The 23539-nt window shown below is 37.4% G+C and overlaps 1 protein-coding gene across 4 annotated transcripts in view; it reads left to right on the top strand.

The window, feature by feature from the left end:
* Positions 1-23539, top strand: part of PPFIA2 (PTPRF interacting protein alpha 2) — a 611661-nt gene that overhangs the window by 270063 nt on the left and 318059 nt on the right. For 3 of the 4 annotated variants that reach the window (XM_084639583.1, XM_084639582.1, XM_084639585.1), the window contains exon 3: positions 8865-8927. The exons of the other annotated variant lie outside the window; for it this stretch is intronic. In XM_084639583.1, coding sequence (XP_084495709.1) covers positions 8865-8927 — 63 coding nt within the window. The remainder of the gene's footprint in view (positions 1-8864; positions 8928-23539) is intronic. 4 annotated transcript variants of the gene reach the window in all.

Below are 23539 nucleotides of genomic sequence, written 5' to 3' on the forward strand. Positions count from 1 at the left end.
TGCCCACAAAGTCATTTGTAGACCTAAGTGTATGTCTACACTACAGTGTAAGCCTGGGCTCAGGCTCAAGCCAAACCCCCCCACTTCTATCTATACACAATTCTGTCTGACTCAGGCCCACAGGTCTTCTGGGCCGGACCCATGACCTGGCAAGGTCAGGGGGGTTCCAAGGCTGAGTCATACTGGGACTTGGGACCAAACTCCATCATATTGCTGTGTGTGGAAGTAGCTCGGGCCTGGGTTCCCCAGGCTCAGGTCTGGACAGCCTGCCAGTGCTATCCCACAATCCCCTGGACTGGTGTTCCTTGTCATTCCAAGACTAGCCAATCGACTCCCAGTGAATGGAAGCAACCCCGCCCCCATCCCCCTAGTTCAGTACAACTTCTTGATGTTTAACCCTTCCATTTTATTCTGACCATTGAGCTGCAAACAGAGTGAGCCTACTCATGAATTTGCAATGGCCACCAACAAGAAGTCCCCAGCCAAGTGCACTGCTATCTGGGTCACAGGATCACAAGCAGATTTTGGTAAATCTCTGGTGCAAGGCAAGCAAAACATTCAAATTCAGTAAAAATGCCAGGAGTGACCATGCGTACTAGGAAATAGCAAAGGAGCTGGCTGCATTGGGGATTCACCAGTCTGGTGACCAGTGCAGGGAGAAGATTTAATAGGCTCAAAAGCAACTGTTGTAAAGCCAGGGATGAGAACCGCACCTCTGAGAACTTTGGCATCATCCTGCCTCTTTTATGAAGAGTTTCACTGGGTGTTGGGTACTGTGTCGAGCACTGAGCCACCAATGGTTCATGACAGCCTGGTCAGCCATGATGTCAACCTGCTGACCCCTGAATCTAATATCAGACTGGAGAGGATCCAACAGGCACCAGATCAAGCTAGTGAAGTAACTCGGGTGCTCACACCAGTCCTTGAGGAGGCTTTGCTGCCGGAGCATGTCCTGGGTCTATACTCTGAGGAGCTGGAGATGACTCCCTTGAGGAGCAGCAGAAGTAGAAGAGGCAGAAGAAACCCCAGAACTTGGTGTTTGGCTCCATGTTTGTTTGTTGTTAATATATGAATTGGAGGGATTTCTGGTTTATAAACCAATACAATTGTTATTATAAGCCACGGGTAGCAGCATGAATCTCCTAATGGTGGAATGCATGCCAGCACCTTGGCATCACCCCTTCACCTGCACCAAACCATGTGAAATTCAAAATGGATCCTGGGAAGCACAAACAAAAGTTAAACAAACATTTACATTTAATTTTTTACTTGCTACTTGCTCATTCTAACGTAAATGTGCTGGGGCGTTAAAAGTAAGAATCTTATATTGCTTTTCCTTTAGTACACTGCTCCATACAAATTGGCCATGCCACAGCATAATGAGCTATCTGTAAACGGTAAACAATACAGGGAAGGAAGAATGAAATGTAATCCATGGGTGACTAAATCAATGTCCAAAATGTGGCTGGGGGTTGTATGCAGTTCAGAAATATTCCAGGTGAGGGGGAGTGGCTGTGTAGTTCTTTGGGAGTCTGTATTATCATGTGTGTTTGCATGGAGTCCATAGATAGATATAGTCAGACCAGGCAGTATCGGAAACTGTAGGAACGCAGTAATCTGTGTGGACACCAACACAGTGCCCTGTTGATTCTACAATGAATTTTCATCCAGTCCCAGGTGCTGATAGCTGTGAAATTTTTCCCATAGTAGAAACTCCAGATAGGCAGGCACATTTTGGGGAAGTGTGTGTTTTTCAGGCCCACTTCTGTAGGCCACCAGCCCACTCCACTCAGATGTTGCTCAGTTACCAAGTACATTTTAACTCACCATTGTTTGTGCTCTCTTTTCACTCTGATTAATTCAGTTGTGTCCACAGAGCTTCTGTGATCTGAAGCTTTCCTCTTACAGTATATTGAAGCACAGTTTTAGAAAGTATTTTTGGCCTTGAGATTTCACAAAGCACATTTCTCTGGAGAGGCATTAAGCCTTTGTTGAAGTACTGAGACAATAGTCTCTCTCTCGCTAATGGCCACTAGAGTACAGGCTCCTGCTTTACCCACTCCATGTCCTGATCCCTCCATGGTCATGTACTGCAGACCAGGAACAATTTGCACAGTTCCACAGTTGGGTGGCCCATGCATCCAGGACCTACAAATAGCTGGACAGGGCAAAGGTACCCCTTTGGCCTCCACCTCTGTGCAGCAGCATCAAGTGTGTGCTACATATGGAAAAAGGGGAAAGGAGAACAGGGGGTCCAGGGATAGGCAAAAGGAGGTGATTTATTTGTTGGTACTGGTTTCACTGCTGATACTACTCAATGTGTGTGTTTTGCACTTTCTTTTATTACTGGTTTTATTGACAGTTTATTACTCGTGGTTTGATGTTCTAATGGCCACTGGGTTGCCCAGCAATGCTTTAATATTGTGTTTTGTAATATAACCTTGTTCACAAATTAACGGCTTTTATTTTATTTGAACTTTCCTTAAGAAAGTTTTTATTTGTTTATTAAGGAAGTAATAAACTGCATCACATCATATTATGAGTATTTTGAATACTGAAGATAAACATACAGCGAGGAAGTTTTTCTCCAAACATAATTTTGCAGGATATCTGTTTACATCAATCCATAATGAAAATCCACAGTTCTTGCCACACAGTGCACCGCCCCTTACCCCCACTTCATAAGCAGTCATGTCATCCATAACTAAAATCCCCCCATTCATTGTGTACAGTGACTACCTCATTTTGTGTTAACATTTCTGTACAAACCCATTCATAAACATACTATTCTCCCTCCTCCATTGGGCTATGCAAGTCCCTAATGTGAGAACACAGAGCAGCCCTGATTTGTGTTGCCTGGGGGCATCTTGTACCAGCTGTGACAGGTGCACTTTCTGGCTGAGTGTACCTGTTCAGTAATCCATTACTGTCATTCAGGGCCAAAAGGCTCACCTTTGGGGTCTCAAAGATTGTGAAGAGCTCAGTAAGCCACAATAATGTGGACAGCATTTATGACACTGAAATCCAAATGTGTCTGTATCAGCACCCGTGGGATTTCAATCTGCCAAACGCATATTCAACCACCGTTCTACACCTACTGAGAGTTTAATTAAAATGTCCTCTGCCAGGGCCTCTGAGATCAGGTTACGGTTTCATAAGCCAAGGCCAAAGGAGGTGTGTGTGTGTGTGTGGGGGGGTCTCCTAGAATAATAGTGGGGACAATAATTCCATTTATGACAATGTCATTTGGTGAGAATAGTGTCTTGACCTGACCATGAGGGTAGACCCTTGATCAGCAGAAAATCCTGGCATCTTGATTTTTTTCAGCACAGCCCACATTGGGATCCATAAATCAGCTTCTGTAATCCAGGGACTGCTTTACAGTGGAGTAGTATCTTTTGCAGTTTATGCACTCATGCTTCTTGAGGAGGGCAAAAAAGGGCACGTGAGACCCATCAGTGGTGCCAATGCAGTTTAGAAACACCAATCTCCCAAAACAAGCAGTTACTTCAGGGATATTGTTTATGGCCACCTACTTCTGGGTAAATCACTTTCCTGATTTCACCTCCACCACCACTTTACTCTCAGTTAACTTTCCAACACTAAACTGGTTAACAATGGACATGTAGCAGTCTTGGGAAGCCATGATGCTGGAGGGTTGAGGCAAACTGCTGGAGCCACTGCTGCTCATCCCAGGTCCTCATGATGATGGATCCCACCAGTCTATGCTTGTAGCCTTGCTCCAAAGGCTCAGGTCTATGAAAGGTGCATCAGTGGCTACACCAAGAGTTGTGAGCGGTGTCAGCCAGTTCAAGTCTGCCATGTCTGTTTTATCATCCTCCTCCTCTGTAAGGTGCCTTTGGGAGGTCAGAAAAACTGCCAAAATGTCCACCAATGTCTCATGGATGCTCTACCTGTTTCCTGAAACAAGAGTGAAAGCCCAAGCAAGGCAAGTTCTTCAAACGGTCATTCCTCCCTGTCGCTGGCTCCGGCTGCCGAGATCATGCAGACCCAAAAGATGGTTTGGCAGGTTGTGTTGGCAGGCTGTGACAACTTCCTGCAATGTGGGGTTGGCAAGCAAGTTTTCCCACATTGCACCACAAACAAAGGGCTAGATTGGCTACAGCTGGAGAAGGCACTAGGAAGCCTGGCTTGACTCGAGTCTGCATAAGGCACTGCAGATGCCTGAGCACTGGTGTGAGACCTTGGTTCAGAAATTCTAAACTTAGGACATTCAAGCCAGGCCTTGCAAACACTGAGCTAGTGAGCTAGAGTTCCAGTGACCCTGGGTTTACATTGCAGTATAGACACACCCTAAGAGGCAGTCAGCCAAACATCAACATGTGTGTGTTGGGACTGCAAAGCAAGGACTTGTTTCCATAGCTGTGCATGTATCTATTTGCCTTTTCTTTTATCCCAGATTTCTCCTGTTGAAGACTGATTCGTTCATGAGTTTGAATCAGTTTCAGTTAGTGATGTGACTATGCTGGTTGCATCATTTCTTCAATGTAGGAGGTGTCATGTTCCAAAAATGGGTATAATGGAAATATCACTTCCTTTTGTGCGAGTCCTGGGATAGGGTTAAAATGGGAATATTGTGGTAAATAGAGGCCATGCCACTGCACTTCAGATTTTGAATGAGCAGAAGCAGTGGAAATTACTTTCTAAACCAGGCCACCTGTAACACAGAGTTCTTTATTTTATTTTTATTTTACAGAAATATTATGCTGTAGCTGTTGTGGGAGGGGGAAAAAACACGATTGGCCTTCACTGAAGTGTTTACAAAGTATCTGCCATCTGGAACAGTTCCAAAAGGTAGTCAGTTGGTCTGTCTCTTTTGGGACGTGGAGTGTTTCTTGCTCTGAAGAGTTTTCTGTTAGTTTATCAGATATGAACTGGATTAGCAGTCTCTGGGATCTGTGATCCATGACAAATGTAGGTGAAACAGCAAACACAAGGCCTTCTGTTTGGGTTTTGACCAAATCCACTTACTAATTGGCAGTCTTTGGGGAGCTTTGGGGTATGAACTATGATTTAGTGCCTATATCCCTCTTGGTTACCAAAACCCTTATCAGGAAACATCAGGTCTTCTATTTGGTGGAGATTTTCATCATTTCATCAAGATTCTGCCATCATTTTAACAACTGATTGGTAGGCTCTGAGTTCCTGAGTCCTCAGATTCTACACTGGTTTCATTGATCTACTAACCTATTAAGTGTCCATATTGATTCTTTTAGAACTGTCAGCAGACTTTGATGCCACTGACCGTGAAAACTGTCTTTTTTGTGGATAGAGATTGGTGGAGTTGAATTTGGATGAGTCCATACCTTCCTTTAGAACAGGACCTTGAATTAGTTACTGTATGACTCCTTATATAGTAAGTAGGACTAGAGGCTTCTATTCTGTCACCACTCCTTCAACAGAGAGATGGTAAAGTGAGTCGGACTGTAGAGCCACTCATATGTGATGATATTGCTCTCTGTTTCATCTGATCTAAATAATGTGGTTGCTCAACTTTCCTAGTATCAAACAGGTGTAGGGGCTGGGACAAAAACACAGATAAAAGTCTAGTGGAAAAAAACACAGGAAATTGTGGAAGTGATAGCTACCAACTCAGGGAACAATCTTGCTGATTGTTTCTATAGTTTGCAACCTAGGGGACCTGTTGGCTCTTCAGCTGCTTCCGGTAGTCCAGATTGCAGCATTAGCCAGGAACATTTATTTACACCAGCACTTATATAGCAGGTTTGAAAGCACTCTTATCTGATATGCTGAGCACAGTCCTCCATGCAATTTGTTACCTCAGATCAGTTGTCTGTACTGCACTCTACTATACCTGGGGCAACACTGAGAAGAACCCTTAGAAATTTCAGAAAGTGCAGAATATGGCCATCTATTTAATTGTAGGGTTTTTCACAAATGGAAATTCTTTCACTTGTGCTGTAAAGTCTGCCCTACCCTACAATTAATATCTACTTTCAAGTCAAATTGTGGTTTTGATACATAAACTGCTTTATAATTTGGAGCCTGGATTAACTTAGTGTGGATGTGGTTCACAGTTCATGTTTGGAATCTGACAGTCCCAGTATTTTTATGCGTTGGGGCTTCATCTCTGAAATCACTTCTCCAAATTGAACCTGTTGTCCTTTTTTGTCATTTTGCAGTGCCGGTTCATTTATTGCTTTTTCTGAGGAGGTGAATCAAAGTGTAATAGATTTCAATTGTAATAGGAAGTGTTGTGAATATTAGTCATAATAGGTACCACTAAGTACTTGCTATAATATTAAATATGTGGTAAAAAGGTTTTATCAGCATGAGTTTGGTAGGGCTGTGTTACTTATTAAATCCATGAATGTGTTATGCAGGGTATCTAAAATGATAGCCAGCAAAATCTTTATGCCAGATCAATATGTATTTTATAGATCCCACTTATTTTACAAAAATTTGGAAATATTTTTAAGTTTTAAAATATGTATTGGATTTTGTTTTTCATTTCTGTCCTAAAACTTGGCAATGACCATGAGACCAGCTGCTCAGGAAATTACCAGGGATAGAAGCAAGTGCCTTATAGCATTGAAAAATCAGTGGTCACTTATTTACAATTATGTAAAGTTTTCCATGCTATCCCTGAAGCGTCCAAAGATATTAAATCTTAAACCTGCCACAGGTTAAAACTGACTATACATATCCCACGCAATGTTCTTTGGGCTATAAAATTCACATTTTTGAAGGGGAAAAATGGGAAAAAAACTCAAAGGCTCTTTAAAACAAATGTGTCTGAAGCTCATCAGAGGTAAGAACTATCAGAATTCTACATCCCAGAGATGACAGCTTAGTGGGCCAAAGGGCAGATGCAGCAGTCAAAAGTGTATGGTAAACCCAGCTTTTCACAAGATATCACCATCACGTCTATAGAGTGCATATATATAACTATAAATAAATGCATACATACAAATATATATACAATCTCAGGTTCAGGATTTTCAATAATTGTATTTTGCTTTATTTTAGATATTTATGTGTAAACACTGAAGCTCATTTTTTAAATAGGAATTGGACTAATTTTTTAAGCAAGCTCTGAAAGTGGTGATATTATATAAAGCATTCATTCATTGTTTAAATTGTATGTTTCCTTGTGTTGAGATACTGCTATTTAAAGCCTATATCATGCTGATATCATATAGACTGTGTTTTTCTTTTAAAATTCCAGAATAGTGGTTTTGTTAAAGAACCACGTACACATTACCTGTGAATTGATTGTGAACTTGTTATGCACAGAAACATTCTTGTTGAATGTAGCTAATTTATATCTAGAGACATTCTGTAAATTTCTAAACAAAAACCAACCAAACTAAAAGAAATTTGACCAAAGCACTGTAAACATTTCTTGGAATAATGTATCAATTTAGAAAGAAACAATAAATAACAAGAATCTGAAGAATGGAAATCTCATAGAAGTAAACAATAGTCCTTTCAGTGTGTGTGAACAGATTCTGTTTGTGTGGAGATCCAAGTTTTAAATGTTGTTTCCGTCAGTAGCATAATCCTTTTAAGAAATAAAAAAACTAAAAATCTTTTAAGTCTTTTTATATTATTACAAAGCACATTTGAAGTGCATTGACAATATTTTGATAATAGGTGAAAATGCATAAAAGCATAACCTGTGCATATGCCTGGTTACTACTTGACTAAACTATTGAAAAGCATGAATTCAATTCCTCATTCCATAAATAATAAAGTAGTTATAAAACTAATGTTGACAGATAGTGCAGGTGTATCTTTCCTACTTTCTTGTTATGCTATAGATAAATACTGTAGCAAGAAAATATAGACGTTTGTTGATATGAACACCAGCTTTACAGAGTGAGAGGTAAACACTGGCTTAATTAAGTTAGGTCAGCATTTATTTCAAGAGACAAAAAATTTTGACCATAATAAACATGAAATCAGTATACTGTGTGTATTGTTACATATAGGATCAACATTTGATCAAACATTTGGAAATCTTTACTTTATGGTGATACTTTCTCAATGTATAATTTTTTTCTTTTAAATTAACATTCAGTACTGATGAAACCAAAAATTTAAAAACACAAGCTATTTATTTCCTCTGATGTATTTATTAAGGTCCAAAGGAATGTCAGCCAGTCAGATTGCCATTCAGAGTTTCTCCGAAGAAAAATATTTTATGCATCAACTACTGCTGAAAGAGAAACATACAGTTATGAAAAATAGTCACAAAATGACCACTATTTCTAAAGATATTCTTCATATATAGACTATGCATGAGATTTCAATGAGTTTTAACTATATAAGAAGTTAAAGACTCCATTATTAAGATCATTCAAGGCAATAGAAAGGTGTGAGATAGAATGCTAAATTTCTTAATGGAAAAAATTAATTAATTTTTACCGTCAATTTGTCAGAAAAAATCTCTAAAGTCAGAAAATGTGTTTTAATTTTGTGGAGGATATCCTGCATTCAGATATAACAAAGAGGTTGAATTCTTACTTTAAGTGGAAAACTCAACTTATCCCTAACCATAGAGCTGTGACTGGCACCTCCATAATTAACTGTTTGACACTGCTTCAGACTTTTGCATTAATTTCTATGGAGGTAAATAATAGAAACTTGCTGACTCATCACAAGACTGCTTTTAGCCAGCCATGATTTTCACACTGTATGTAACAATACTTTCGATTTTTTTGCAAGTTTTGGTTGAACCCGATGAACATTGCATTAGGTCATCTTGTATGAATGAAAATTTAAAATATTCATCTGTTTAGCATGGTATAATTTGAATATACTGTAAACTTCAAAAATTCTATTCAATTGAGTGGACTCTCTGTTGCCCCCTTTTTCAGATGACGGTTGCTGCTGGTACGAGCATTGAGAATAACATTCAAAGGACCATATCCTGCCCTAATGTATGTTCCACATATCTTGGATTTGTGTGTAATTTCAATGCAAAACCTCATTACATGAATTTGATATTTTGCCTTCCACAAGAATCTCATGTATCTCAGGGTCACCACATATTATACTACAAGTGGAGGTTTCAGCCTATCAAAATGATGAATTCCTGTCATTTTTTCCTGTATGATTTGACAGCTCAGCTAAATAAAGACTAGGAAGATATATTCACAGCTCCTTCCAAGTTTACCTTGCTTCTCTCCCATCTGAATATTCCTGTCAGATGAAATCAGTAAAATAGCAATTAGCAAAATGAGAAAAGTAAGATGAGGGCACTTTTATTCTATTTTACATTGTACTGTATTGGACTTCAAAAATATCTCATACTAAATTTGGAAGGAAACTTTATTTTCTCTGTATTGTGTGACTTAAAATGAAGGTGAGGGAGGAGTCACTAGTGATGGAAGGATAGAATAAGAAACCTATGTTTTTGTTAAAAAGAAACTATTGATTCACTTGTAGTATAATAGCTAATTTATCTTTTGCAAAAAGCCTGTTCTATAAGTGGGAACTCAGTGGCCCAAAGCCTGTCCTCTGATATGCAGAACATTAGTGGGAATTCAGCACATACTCTAAGGGCAGACTTTGGCTCTGGGTCCTACATTATGTCTTGAATACCTTGTATATTGAGCATTACTTTCTCTTGATAAAGATCACATTTTTTGTGGGGGAGGAGGCTATTGATCCTGAAATTCAAGACTTATTATTGCATAAAATGTAATCCAGGTAAGTATGATCGAGTTAGACCATACTGATAATTAAGCATCAAATGATTATTATTATTACTATTTTTGATATTGTCAAGATGAAACAGCACGGGGATACTGAACCATTCCCATCTCTCAAAAAACAAACAAACACAAACCCAAAACCTAGTTTACTGCAGAAACTTTCCATTTTTCAAGGAGCATAGAAGTTTCCAATTTTCTGTAATGGATGAAACTGATTGGTATCCTGCTTCTAGCTATTTGGATGGATCACCAGTATGTATTTCTGGGCATCTAATTCAATGGGCCAGTGAAAACACTGCTTGATTAAGAACTGCTCTCTTGAATTCTAGTTACAGTTTTATCTGATGAGGCTAAAGACCATTTCAGGGTATGAAATATCCATGTAGAGGTTAGTCAGGAGGAATGGGAGAAGATGCCATGGATATACAATGCAAGATTGATTTCCAAATGGGGGATCCTCTCTCCATAACCAACCTGACTTTAACTCCTTCAAGACAAGATCAGTCTGCTGATTTGAAGAGGTAATCACTTTCCCATCATTCAGATGTCATCTATAGATAAATCTTGAATTAGAGGACTTGAACCACAGGCTTGGCAGTGTACAATAATGTTTCAAACTCATACACAAAGACTAGTACTATCACTTCAAAGAAGCATAGGAAGGGTAATTTAAACATTAAAAATAATTGATAGAGAGGTCTTTAAAACTTAGGAGGACTTAAAGTATACTTCTTCCAGAAAGAAGTCAAAGATACAGGCCATCCTACAGCAACCTTGTACTCTTTGGGTGAAATCCTGCACTAATGAAAGCAATGGGAGTTCTTTTATTGTCTTCAGTGGGTTTAGAATCCTCAAGAAAGGATGAGAGGCCTCAATGATAAGCCAAAATCACAAATTCACCCCACTCCTCATTTTCTGTCTTCTCTGACAGCAAATTTTTCTCCTCCAAAAAGAAACAAAAAGGAAGTTTATGAATCCTCAGAAGACACTGAGGTTCAAACATAAGAATTGTATATACCCAAATATTTAAGGAATTGGAATATTCTCATAACTCAGTGAATAAGAAGAATTTTAGTGACTATTTCCCAAAGGTGAAATAGAGGACAAAGTATTTCTTATTACAATAACACTAACAAATCTTACAACAGGGTTGGGAGACTCTGGGCTTTAATAATCGCTTCTGAAGTCTCTTCACAAGTTAGAAAGAATTCCCAAGTCTAGTTTTCAAGAAAGAGAGCTAGTGCCCATTGTGGATTCCATCTTTATTGTAAACCTATAAAAAAGTCTTTCATATTGAAAGTTAATGTTTAGAACACAGATCCCATGGATAGAAAATAATCACACATGCACTCTCACAAGGTATAAAACTTCCAGCTTACGTTCTTAATGTGATGATTCACTCATGCCTTACTTCTGGACTCACTGTAAAGTGGCTTTAAGATCTAATTTTAGATTCTGACTATAGAAAGAAGTACAGTAAATCCAAAATTCCTGTAGACCTAATTGCTCTAGCTGCTGACTTTCACTTTTTCAGTGCTGATGCAGCTACATATGCTCTTTATGGTCCTATTTAGAATGTCACTTTAATGAGTAGGTGGAAATGCCCTGTGGTTCAAATTCTGGTCAGGTGATTTTGCCTGTAACTTAAATTAAATGGCTCTTCTCTTCAAGGTACCATAAGCTTTTAAAAGATAATTTGGATGCTACCATAAAAGGGATTAATGCAAAGACAGTTGTTATCTTTGACAGATACCTCAAAATAGGGAAGAAATACCTAATGAAAGAACCCCATATAGGTTTTGTGGTATGACAAGATATACAAATCAAGTCTATTCCAGAATTTCTCCTGCTTGATAGAACCAAGGCAGAGTAACTTCCACATAAGTTTAGAGAAAATTGCTTTTATTTCTAATGGTCTTTTCCCATTAAAACTACCTTTAGGGATCTGACACTCTTCCTGTGTCACAGAATAGGAATAAATCAGCAAAGACAAAATTATTATATTTACACCTCTACTCCTATAGAACGCGACCTGATATAACACAAATTTGGATATAACGCGGTAAAGTAGCGCTCCGGGGGGGCGGGTCTGCGTGCTCCGGTGGATCAAAGCAAGTTCGATATAACACGGTTTTACCTATAACGTGGTTAGATTTTTTGGCTCCCAAGGACAGCGTTATATCAGGGTAAAGGTGTATTATCTCAAATAGTTGCTACTTAGAATGTTGGAAGATTGCTTCTATCTAGACTTAGCAAAATAATATCTCATATCTCAAAAATTGGTAAACATATAATAAATCTTTTAGCGCTTGATCCTGCAAATATATATATATTTGAGCAACGTCAAATATATATATACTTATATATTTGAGCAACGTCAATATATATATACTTATATATTTGAGCAACGTCATGCACATACATTTGAGCAACTTCATTCACATGAACAGTCATACTGAACTCCATGGGACTTCTCACATGAGGAAAGTTACTGGGGACAAAGGACCAGATACACAGTCATGTCAAGAAAAATATTCTATATTTCATAGTTTACTGGAAATCAGGATGGGGTTTTGACCAGTTATTGACTTCAGATAGCTAAAAATTCCTAGAATACAAAATAATCTCACTTCTGTTGACAATTAAGATGCATATCTGCTTATACTATACCTACTGTCTAGCTGAAAGCCATCAATACTTCACTATGTTTGTTGTAGGAAATTGACATTGTCATGATTCACATTACCTTTTGGTCTAGCCTAGCTCCATGATGTATTATAAAAGTGATTCTCCCAGATCCACAGAATTATAAAAGTAAAGTTTCCATCTAATTTCTTATAAAGATAAACTAATAAAAGCTATTTCTTTCTGTATCTGTTCAAGAAGTGAATCTAGTAGTTTCCACTTCATCAAATATAGGTGTTTTAGTGAATTTAGAACTCCCTAACTCCCTCCCTGTAGCTCTGTGATTAGGCACTTAATTTAACACAAAAAGATATCCCTTGTTTCCTAGTCAATAAAGGATAAACTGATCTTTATAATCTGATCTTTCCAAAACTAACGTAAAACTTCATCAGATGATGTTCTTCACCTAAATTATGATATCATGCCTATGGACAAAATTGCACACTCGTCCTCTGATATATATCAGGGCTCAATAGCCTTAGCATCTGGAATTTTTGGCCCATAAGAAAGATTAAACATCATGCTAACCAATTACTGCCATGATGCCTGGTCACCAAGAACTTGATAAAACTGATATCATCCAAAACTGTCCACATCCACCTAATAATGGCTTTGAGAAATGCATTATCAACATCTGTCCACTATGAAGAGCAGCCATTTACTACAATTGTTTTTGTCCCAGGAAAGAGTCAGTTTTTAATTTGCCTTTTATCTTTAGTTTTTTCTTTAATATTACTATTTGTAACAGATCTCATTTAAAATTTTATTTTTAGAAATCCTAATTAATTATCATTTATTAGTTGGTTTGTCTTTATCTAGTATTCTGTTAATTTTTCAAAAACCATCTAGCAGGTTAACGAGGCATGACATTCTCTCTATGTGTTAGTCTACCTTTAATTACACATTTGGTCAGTTTCCTCAGACTGAGCTGAGGTTCACTGGTCTGAAATTCTTCTGATCACTTCACGTTCCTTTTCTGGAGATTTGCACTGTGTGAATAATTTTCCAGTCAGGAACAGGTTTTGATTTTGTTTTTTTCCTCCTTGTTAGTATCTCTGCTATTTCACACTTCCTTGAGAACTCATGGATGAATTTCATCCAGTTCTGATGATTTACTGCACTAAAGATTTTCAGAATTCTTCATAAATTCTTCCAGGGAAGCTTCAGATTTTAGAACTTATATTTAACAAAAAGTCCTGGCATTTCCAAAACAAGCCCACAGATGCACAGATACAAAATAATATTAACCAACACTTAAACGTCTCTAAAGTTTACAAGATCTAGAACAAGGAGGAGGTTTTAACGCTGGCACAAATCTCCCCAAAGAAAGATTAGACCTTTTGTTTTGGAAGGACCTCTTTTGTGATAAGTAGTACTCCTTGGGTCAAGGTAATGTACCAATAATGGCGATTACAAAAGCAGACCCAGCCCCAATTTTGAGTACTTTTTGCAGCTCAATCCAAGCCAAAAACTTTGCACATCTCTGTCCCATACACAGAAGGTTACCTAACAGTTGGTACTTACTTTCTATCAATACCAACCTGAGGTGAATATAAACTAGAGAAGTGGAAAGTCTGCAATGCATGCTGTCAACACATAAACCATCCCGTCTCCTGATAATTACGAAATGTGTAACACTTCAGTGTTGTTCAAATACAGTGTTTAAAGCTTGTTTATGAGTTATACACCACTGCCTTTCATATGATGATACATTGTTTTTCTCCTTAGGTTCGAAGAAATTTTCAGTGCCAACAATTTTTATACAGGTGTATATACAAAAAAGAAAAAATATCCAAGCCACACATTTTGTATTGTATTTAACTCCAAACCCAAAACCAGCATACACTGTGAAATATTTAGAACTCCAAATTAAGTATTAATGATTGGTTTAAGATTGCTGACCCTAAGTTTAATTATCTGGTACCTTTTCATATAGTGACAGGACTACATTAATCTGAAATTCTCTCTAGTTTCTTCTAAATGCTGTGGGAAGCACAGGTTTACACGTTTGGTCCCAGGAGAATTGAAAACGGTGTATGAGTGCTTTAATATTTTTATTTGCTCTATCGTGATCCATCTTCCTCAATAGGATGCCCTCCAAAACTCGAAATTTCAAGTAGTTAAGAATACATTAGCTCAGCATTTTAATTACTTTAAATTAATTAAATATATTTCTCCAGGGCTTATATTCTTGGTAAGATAGAGCCATAGTATACTTTAGTTTACTCTTCTGACCCCTAACCTGATATTTAAAAATATTAAAGAGCGATTAAAATATGTGGATAGGATAGGTTGAGTATTATCAAACTACACAAAAACACTTTTACAGACTAAACTGAATACAGTAGACAGTGCATGTGATGTATTAAGTTTTGCTAATGTAAACATGTAAATAGAGCTCTTTTTGACCTTCAACACTACCTGAGTATTATATTGCTATTAGTAACAAATGTAAGAGGATATTTTAAATATAAAAGGTAATAGTACATTGACCGCAACACATGCAAAACTTAACATAAAACTGAAAATCATAAAGGAACGTTGCCATCTGTTCTCACTTCAAGTGCTCAGAAATTATGTTTAATATCATGGTGAAGTTACCAACATTACATGCACAAAAGGTAAAATCTAGATTGTATGTAGATAATTGGTCTTTGAAGTATGCATCTTCACCGTCTTCCATTACAGTCCCCAATTTACCTTTTGTCTCACACAGAGTTACTGTTCTCTTTTTCATTATTGTAAATAATTACATCAGAGAAGTTGAATTAATAAATTGATATTATAAATAATAAAATGCTATTTATAACTTGTACACTCCCCCTCAATCAGTGTTGAACATCTACCCAAGTAGGATAAGTGTTGTTATGCTGCCTTTCATATGAAAGGTAAAACCAAGGCCTCGTTCATTTATTTTTGCAAGAATAGTGTGCTAGCCTGTCTGTTTGGCTAAAGCCCAACTGAGTAATTACATTTTGCCTACCTAAAATTCCTTTCTAGTTTAATTTGCATACAGCATTCTTTCCACCCTGAATTGCTGGGAAGAGTTGCTGTACACAGTTCAAAAGTTGTTGTTTTCTGACCCACAGGAGGATGAACGTCTGTGACGGATAAAGTGATCTCTGTGTGTGTGTATATATATATATATATATATATATATACTGTGTATAGTTGCCAAGAGTTTTGGCATGCTTGGATAAACGTACACATTTTAAATTAATACTGGTAAATATACAATGCATTGAGACTGAACACTCTATTCTACTTTGCAAACAATCATCTATATATAGTTGTTCAGATGCTAGGATAGCAGTGATCTAGTAGTCAGAACGGGCTGAGAGTCAGTGATCTAGGTCCTATTTCAGACTCTGTCATTAATCTGCTGTGTGACCCTGAGCCTTTGCAAATTGGGATATTAACACTCATTTTTATAGCTCTTTGATATTCTCAAATAAAGATTGCTATATAGATACAAAGTATTAATTTTTAGTGTCTTCCTGTAAAAAATAACTTCTTTTTTAAATCACAAAAGTCATAAACTATTATATAAATTGCAGATTTGTTTATGGTGAAATGGGTGACAAGTATTCCAAACAATATTAATAATTGCCATATTTCTTTGCTTAGTGGGAATTTTGATAACTCATTCCAGTTCATTGTTATTTTTTTCAAATACAAACCCCTTCTTATTTTCTTCAAAATATATATTATAAGAACAGCAGGTTGAAATGAAATTATGAAAACTATCAAGAATAATGGATAACAGATTATCCACATTTCTTTTACCTAGAGGGATTTCCTCAGCAATATATTGAAAACCTCACATTTTATACCAGCAGAGCTGGAAATACAGGTTCACATATCAGCATAGTAGGTCAGTTCTTCATCCTTCTCAGGAAGATACATTTAGTAGTATGCAGTGAAGTCCATTTTATTCCTTTGGACATACAGTCCATATAACAATTCTGTAATAAAGTAGCAAATTGCTCATACGTTCTTGAGCAAAACTTCCCTTGTGTCCTTTAAAACACTTAGCTGCCACTTTCTGGCCCATAGGTAATCTTAATTGTACTGTATGGTGTGTGTGAAACTCTTTGGGATCCTTTAGGAAGATTATAATATGAGAGAGAGAAAAAAAATTGGTTTGGCAAAATTCTGGCACCTCCAGATATGGTGGTACTTGGTTTTCCTTGACTAAGATTGATAATTTAATACCCATGTTTCCTTGATTTCTTTTTCTAGGCCAAATCCTGCAACTCCCACTGACTTTTGTGAGGTTGCTCATGTGAATAAAGTGAGCAGGACTTGAGCCAAAATGTATCTACATTTATTTTCGAACTATTTTGAAGCGCTTGGAGTTCTGACTTTTGTTAGGAAATAGATGAGGGCGTATGTGATAGAGTGATAGCGAACCATGCCGTAAACAAATAAAATAACATCTGATGGGCTCATTCTAACTGGCATTAAGAAAGCTGTCTGAAGGTAAAGGAACTGGAAAAAAATAATATACTAAAAGCTGCTTTGTTATTCATGGCAGTTTGGCCTGTCACTACTCTCTTTAGTGGGCTTTTCAACTGCATTTCAGCAAAATATTTTGTCTTGGTTCAGAGGACAAAGTACTTCTATATTTTTCTCTGGGTAGGGATATGTAATTGTATGAAGGTCATTGATCACAACTTGTTTAAAACCTCTGCAAGGTCAGCACAGTACATATTGTTAACAAATGTACACAATTCTCTTTATCCCCGCATAGTTGTATTCCTTTTTGCCGGGGGGGGGAGAGGTTCAGCTCATTTGGCACAGATTTCAGTTTCATGACTTCAAAATATCACAGTTGCATTGATAGGAAAGTCACATTCATGGTGTAAAAATAAATGTGAATATATAAACAACATTAACCAGAAAACGATAAAAAGGATCCAGAGAATGTGATGGAGATTCTGTTACTTATAATTTTGTAGAAAATTTTGAAGTTAGACTACTTGTGAGGCGTTCTCTAATGAGCTATCTAACATTCCTCTGAATATTGGGGAATTCATGTTTTTTGCCATTTTAGCTACAAAAAGTAGTTGTTTCTATTTCTCTGCAACAAAATAAATGCTGTTTTAAAATGTATTTCCAGACAGTATTGAATAATTTGATCTATACTGAGAGTAGGATTGCGGTTTGTCTGGGGAAAGTGAGAAGAAAGAATTTGATATGGGGCAGCGGGCAGCCATTTTGTGCCAAGAATGGAAGATGTTTCCTAACCTATAGCCCTGGGTCTTTGTTTTGGGAATATGTGTATATTTTGCTGCAAAAATAATATATTATTAGCCTTGAAAAGTTTTGTCAGATAGGTGAACAGGTTAAAGGCTTTCTCCCAGTGTTCAGATTATGATTGCAGCTGAAGGCTTAATTGTCTGGCACAGATGAGTCTTGAGTGTGATTGGTCTGGTTTCTCAAGCATTTCTGGGATATATGATTTATACCTTAGGCCTTTTTTGGTCTGGTTGTAAAGGGCATATTTAAATAAGTAAACTCATCTTCAGTTTCTTTCACAGAACTACAATAAACCTATAAGCATTATTATGCCATGTTCTGTTTCACAAACTAAAAGGGAATTTTTTTTTATTAAAACTCCAATTATGTCCTCTTGCTAAGGAGAACATGTCCATTATTGGACCCAGTGTTGCTATTTGCTGAGAGCCCTCAGCTCCCATTTAGGCCATGATCCAGCATAGCACTTACGTCTGTCCATAAGATTGGGAGGTACAGGGAGGTTTTGTTCTGCAGTTCAGGCCGCATATCAAATAATTGAAGGCAAATGTTACTACGTAACACAAATGGAAAAAAAGATTTAGTCTTTTGTGTAGCCCATAGGTCACTTCATGACATTCTTGAGATTAATTTTCATAAGTAATTTGTGATTTAACGTTTCCCTTTACAGTTTATTCATGTATTTTGTAATTTATTTGGGAATTTTAGTTCCCAAGCATATGTTGTTTCATTAAGAGTAGTCTGTTTGTAAAATGCATGTGAATTTTTAGCAGACAATAAAGTCAATATATTTTGGGGGTCAATCTTCAGTTTTGGCCTAACTCTGCTCCATGCAGGACCTGCAGCTGGTGTGGCAAAGATGGCTATACATCTCTTTCATTCCTCACCTCCCGGTCCTGGGGCCAGGTGAAGGCTAGTTTAGCCCTGATACAATTTAGGGCAGCCTCAGAGTTTCTGGAAGTTATGCGCATCTGCAATGGCTCTAAAGGGTACAAAAGTCCTTTGGCAACACCGTTCCCCCCAACATGATCTCTGTACTGAGGCAGGTGTTGTGAGGCAGGTGACATAGGGACAGTTACACTAGCTCTATGCAAGTAGTGGATTTAGCTAAGCTAGGGGCTAAGCGGACCACTTAAGTCTGTTTAGAGTTTGGTTTCCACTGTCAGAGCAGCACAAAGCAGAATTAACAAGGGACAGACTCTGGTCTTATTTTTGAAATTATTTATTTATTGAAAAAATATCATTATAATAGCCAATTTGTCCTAGTGAAACTTTTTTTATCCTAATAAAAATTAATCAGTAATACACACAAAGTATGTGTGTGAGAGATTGTGTATGTATAGGATATATTTCTCTCACACACACTCACACACAAAATGTAAATCTGCAAGAAGATTTCAAATGGGAATACATTCCCATTTTTGTCATCTGTACAGTAAACCAAAAATAAGAGTGCTATATTTCCTTTAGTAAATTGCCAAGTCCAATATATAAAAAAAATCATTTTGTGTGGTGATGAATCATGTGATAGTATCTGGGGAATCTTTGAACTAGCAATGGCATCTCATCAAGGCTCTCGGAAAGTAATAGTTCTTTTAACTAGAATGACCTAAATAATACCATTTTTTGAGATCAGGTATTGAAGACCAACAGAGAAGAGTATAAACTATAGAAAATCCTTATAAATATGATTGAACTACAAAAGATTGCTCTGTTGTTCTGGAAGCTATCTTTTTATATGTAGTAGTTTTAGTGGAAAGTAGATATCAGGATGCATCTGTGAGTTTTGTTGTACAGTTAGTTATATCGATGTGTGAGTATTTGTGGAAGAGAAACATGAAGAAAAGTCTTGAGAATCCTTGAACTCCCAATACCTACAGAATATAAAGAGCACACAATGAGCAAATGGAATGACATTGGACCCCTTTGTATGTTTGTTTTTTATTAAAATCTAAATCAATATTTTCAAAATGTAGAAGAACAGAAAATTACTAATTTGTCTACACACAAAAACTAGTTCACTGCAGACTATTTAGTTTGATAGGCTTGATTTTTTTTAACAAAACCTATTATTTTTTGAAAATAAAGATTTTCCTTTAAAAGATTGCTCCAACACAAACTGACGTCTGGCATATAAGTGGACTTGTTGATCACATTGTAATGAAAATGTGTTTAACTACTGACAAGGGCCATTATTGAATTTACGATAGACATAATATTTTATGCAGAAGAACACTTGTAAGCACGGTTCATTTCCCAACTTTCTAGCAAACCCACACTGTCTTCTTTGGGTTGTATACAGATATTTATAATCAGATCATATAAAATTCATCTAATTCTCTGTGCTCATAAATTTCAGAATTGAAATCAATTTGAACAGTAACTCACGATTTGGTATCCTGCATCTACCAGTTGTATTACTAAACAGTTCAAAAGGAATGAAAGTTCAGAGTGAGAATCATATCTGGTATTGTTACGTGCCTTTTAATTTGGGGTTTATTGTGCACAGCCAACAGTCATTGTATAGTAGGGTTAGTTCTGTTATTACTACAAATTATTCAAAGTTTATTCCAGGCAACTTCTAAGAGGTACCAACTCAAAAAGCAGTGTGCTAACAAAGAATCATAATCTTGACTTGTAAGAATATTTTTAGCCATTTAGATGAAGATAAGGATAGTCAAGCTATTACCATGTTTCATTCTGCATATGAAACATTAATTGAATAGTCTGAAATAAAAATAACTTAAAGGTATACGACACAACCTCTATTTGGACTGAAAGGAAGAAAAGCTTACTTTGTTCTTAAAAAACAACATCAACCATGGTCCTCTATGGGTCCAACCTTTAACTGAACTCTTTGGGCTTTTTCCCTGAGTAAAGATTCCAAAATTTGCATATGTGTTAATTTTTCTGTGGTCTGTACTTGATACTCAGAAAGAGAAAGGACCAAATTCTGCCCCAACTTACCCTCTATGAAACCCAACTGAAATCCAGTACAAAAGCCACTCAAACATTTGGCACTCTGCCTACATGCACAAATGGCCCTCTGTAGATTATATCCTGACAGACATCACAAATCTCAGTGGACTACTTACATTTCATGTGAAAGCAAATGCATCTTTTGTGTCATATGTGCTTTATTATAGACACGTTCTCAGCGGCATTCTCTCATTTAGGTATTGTAGTTTGCTGCCATAAATCTTGTTTCAGGAGTGTTAGCGTTATCTACATTTTACCATCTCAGCCTTATACCATCTTTCTGTGTCACTGGTGATGTCCAGTAGTTTAAACTAAATGCATACTTCATTAGACCCTTTTAAAAACGTGTTTGGGGCCACAAGTTTAGGGCTAGATTTTGCCATTTATTTTCATGTTGATCAAGCTCCCTCTGCTGGACACCCACCAGGCTGATGAGTTTGAGTCCTGCAGGCTCAACCCATGTATGCTCTTAAGCTTCCCTTGGTTTGAGGTAGGCTGCAACATTGTTTCTTTTCTTGGCCTCTCTAGCACACTTCCTGGACAAGGATCTCTATTTGTTACTGCTGTATGCAAATAGTACCAATGCTGAGGCCCTCAGTCTTTCCAGTATCTTAAGCAAACCCTCTCTCAGAGCTCTGAACTTGCTTTGTGAAACTTTCCAAACACAGTTTCTCTTTACTTTAGACAATACAAAAGGTATACAGATCCAGACAAAAGTAATAAATTTCCTGCACTCTTTTTCCTGCCTCCATTTCCTCACCACTCTGGAACATTCTCTCGGCTTAGGTCACAGTCTTCTGGGATGTCCAGGATACTTCTCCTGCAGCTCGTTGCTTCTTTTCTGAATTATAAAGTTTTTCCTTCTCTACCCGCTCAAATGCCTTTGACTTTGGCTGGCATTTTTCCTGCATTGCCCGGACCAGTCTGGTAATGCTCACAGCAAAGCCCACAAACCTGGTCCTACATTAACTCCAAGGGGATGTGAAGTTTAGAATGGAATCCCAGAGCAGGGGGAAGGTCTGATAAACCCTCCAGGTGTACGGGAGCCAAAGACTTAAGCTGCATGCTTCTGTCCAACCAACCAGCCACAGAGCCCCCTTCCTAAGGCCCATGAAGAGAGTGAGTGTCTACAAGGAGGGAAAGGTGGGTGCATTCCTTAAGGGAACCAATTATTTTCTTTTTCTTGCTGACAAAACTGCCTCATCTCTGAGGCTGTTGAGAGGCATTTTTCTCCCATACTTCTCCTACTCCTCAAAGTCCCCACATTATAGGGCCCTCATTCTTTCATGGCATGGCTTATTGTCTCTCTCTCTCTCTTGAGTCCCTCGTAGGTCACCAGACAGAGAGAGAGAGAGGAAACTTCCTCTTCCGGTAAACTGTGTGTGCCTTCACAGTATTTCGTGTCCATGCTGGTCAGGGACCATTACATTTGTTCCCCAGAAGAACAATGGACAGTTTTGTTGTTATACCACAAGGCCACTAGCACAGAGTTGTATATGGTATTCATAAGCATTTCATTTATTTTTTTAATCAGTAAAACTCTCGTCAATTGGTATATACTTAACATGATGAAAAATAGGCAATATTTTAAAAAAAGTAATTATATGCCATCCATTATAATTATGATAACCAGCAACCTGATCCTTACTAATCCTTTAGCCCATTCAGAAATCTGCTTTGCCATTCTCTACTCATCCAGAAATTGTACGTGTAAAATTCTAATTTTATCTGGAATGATATATCTTGTGCTTTTATTTAAAACAAACAAGCAATAATATTGTAATTTTTTAAATATCTGTCATGTTATTCAGAAGGAAAAATAGCTGAAATGAATTTAGAAAATCATTTTTGATTAAGCAGCAATAAAGTACTGTGATTTGATTAGAATTACTGAGTAAAGTAGATATTAATGTATTTTTAACCTTTGTAATGCTTGATATATTCTTAACTTTTACACTCACTGGGATCAGGATTTCACCTGTAGAAGTCTGTGGTAAAACTCCTCTTGGCTTCATAAATGTGAAGATTTAGCCCATTCAGCATAATGCAGCTTTGTTTATTGATACTCTTTCTTGGCTAAAGGCTTTTTGTTTGTTTGTTTATATATATAGGTATGTGTGTGAATATGCTGATATTTCAGTTAAATATAAATACTTGATTACACAACTTGAATTTTCATTTTGATTTAAAAGAATTACTATCTTTAATTTGTAACTTGATCAGTACATTAAATTGCAGGTTTACTGCACTTTTACAAATTATACCATTAATTTTGAGTTGATTACATGTAAATTTTAATAACTTTTAAAGTGTCTAGGTGTTCCTTAACTGCCAGCATGTTAAATAGGCATTAGAAGTATCACATATGGGGAAAAACATGTTTTAAAATTAATAACCTTGCCCCAGCCCCTCCCCTACCAAAGATGATGACATTTTTGAGTGTCTTAAAACAGAGGTCAAATTTGCATAAAACCAACAAATCAGATCATTGCTCATCCAGTATATAGCTGCATTTGCATCTATCCGTTTCTGGGAGAGTACAAGATTCATCAGTTTCCATAGTAGTACAGTCTCCTTCCAGTGCCCCACATCTGGCAGACCTATCTCCATGTGATCCAGAAATTGTACTGGGAAAGAGGGCAGCTCCTGGGCAGGCCAAGTGGAGGGGAGAGTGATCTGGAGATGAGATGAAGGAGAAAGAAGCACATTGCCTCTTTTCTGGTTTCTTTATACCCCTCCAAAAGAGCTATGGGACCAGGAACCTGGGATGGGGGAGGGGATGCTGCCAATAGCTAGATTGGTATGGCAGCATCTCCGAGATGAAGGAGGCAACTCCCAGAATCCACCAAGTTTGGGAATTGTCCCTATAGGCTTTTGTGGAGAGGAGCAAACCCTTCAGCACTGACTGGAAA

Source organism: Lepidochelys olivacea (genome assembly GCF_965140295.1).
Source record: "Lepidochelys olivacea isolate rLepOli2 genome assembly, chromosome: 1".
Taxonomy (NCBI): Eukaryota; Metazoa; Chordata; order Testudines; family Cheloniidae; genus Lepidochelys; species Lepidochelys olivacea.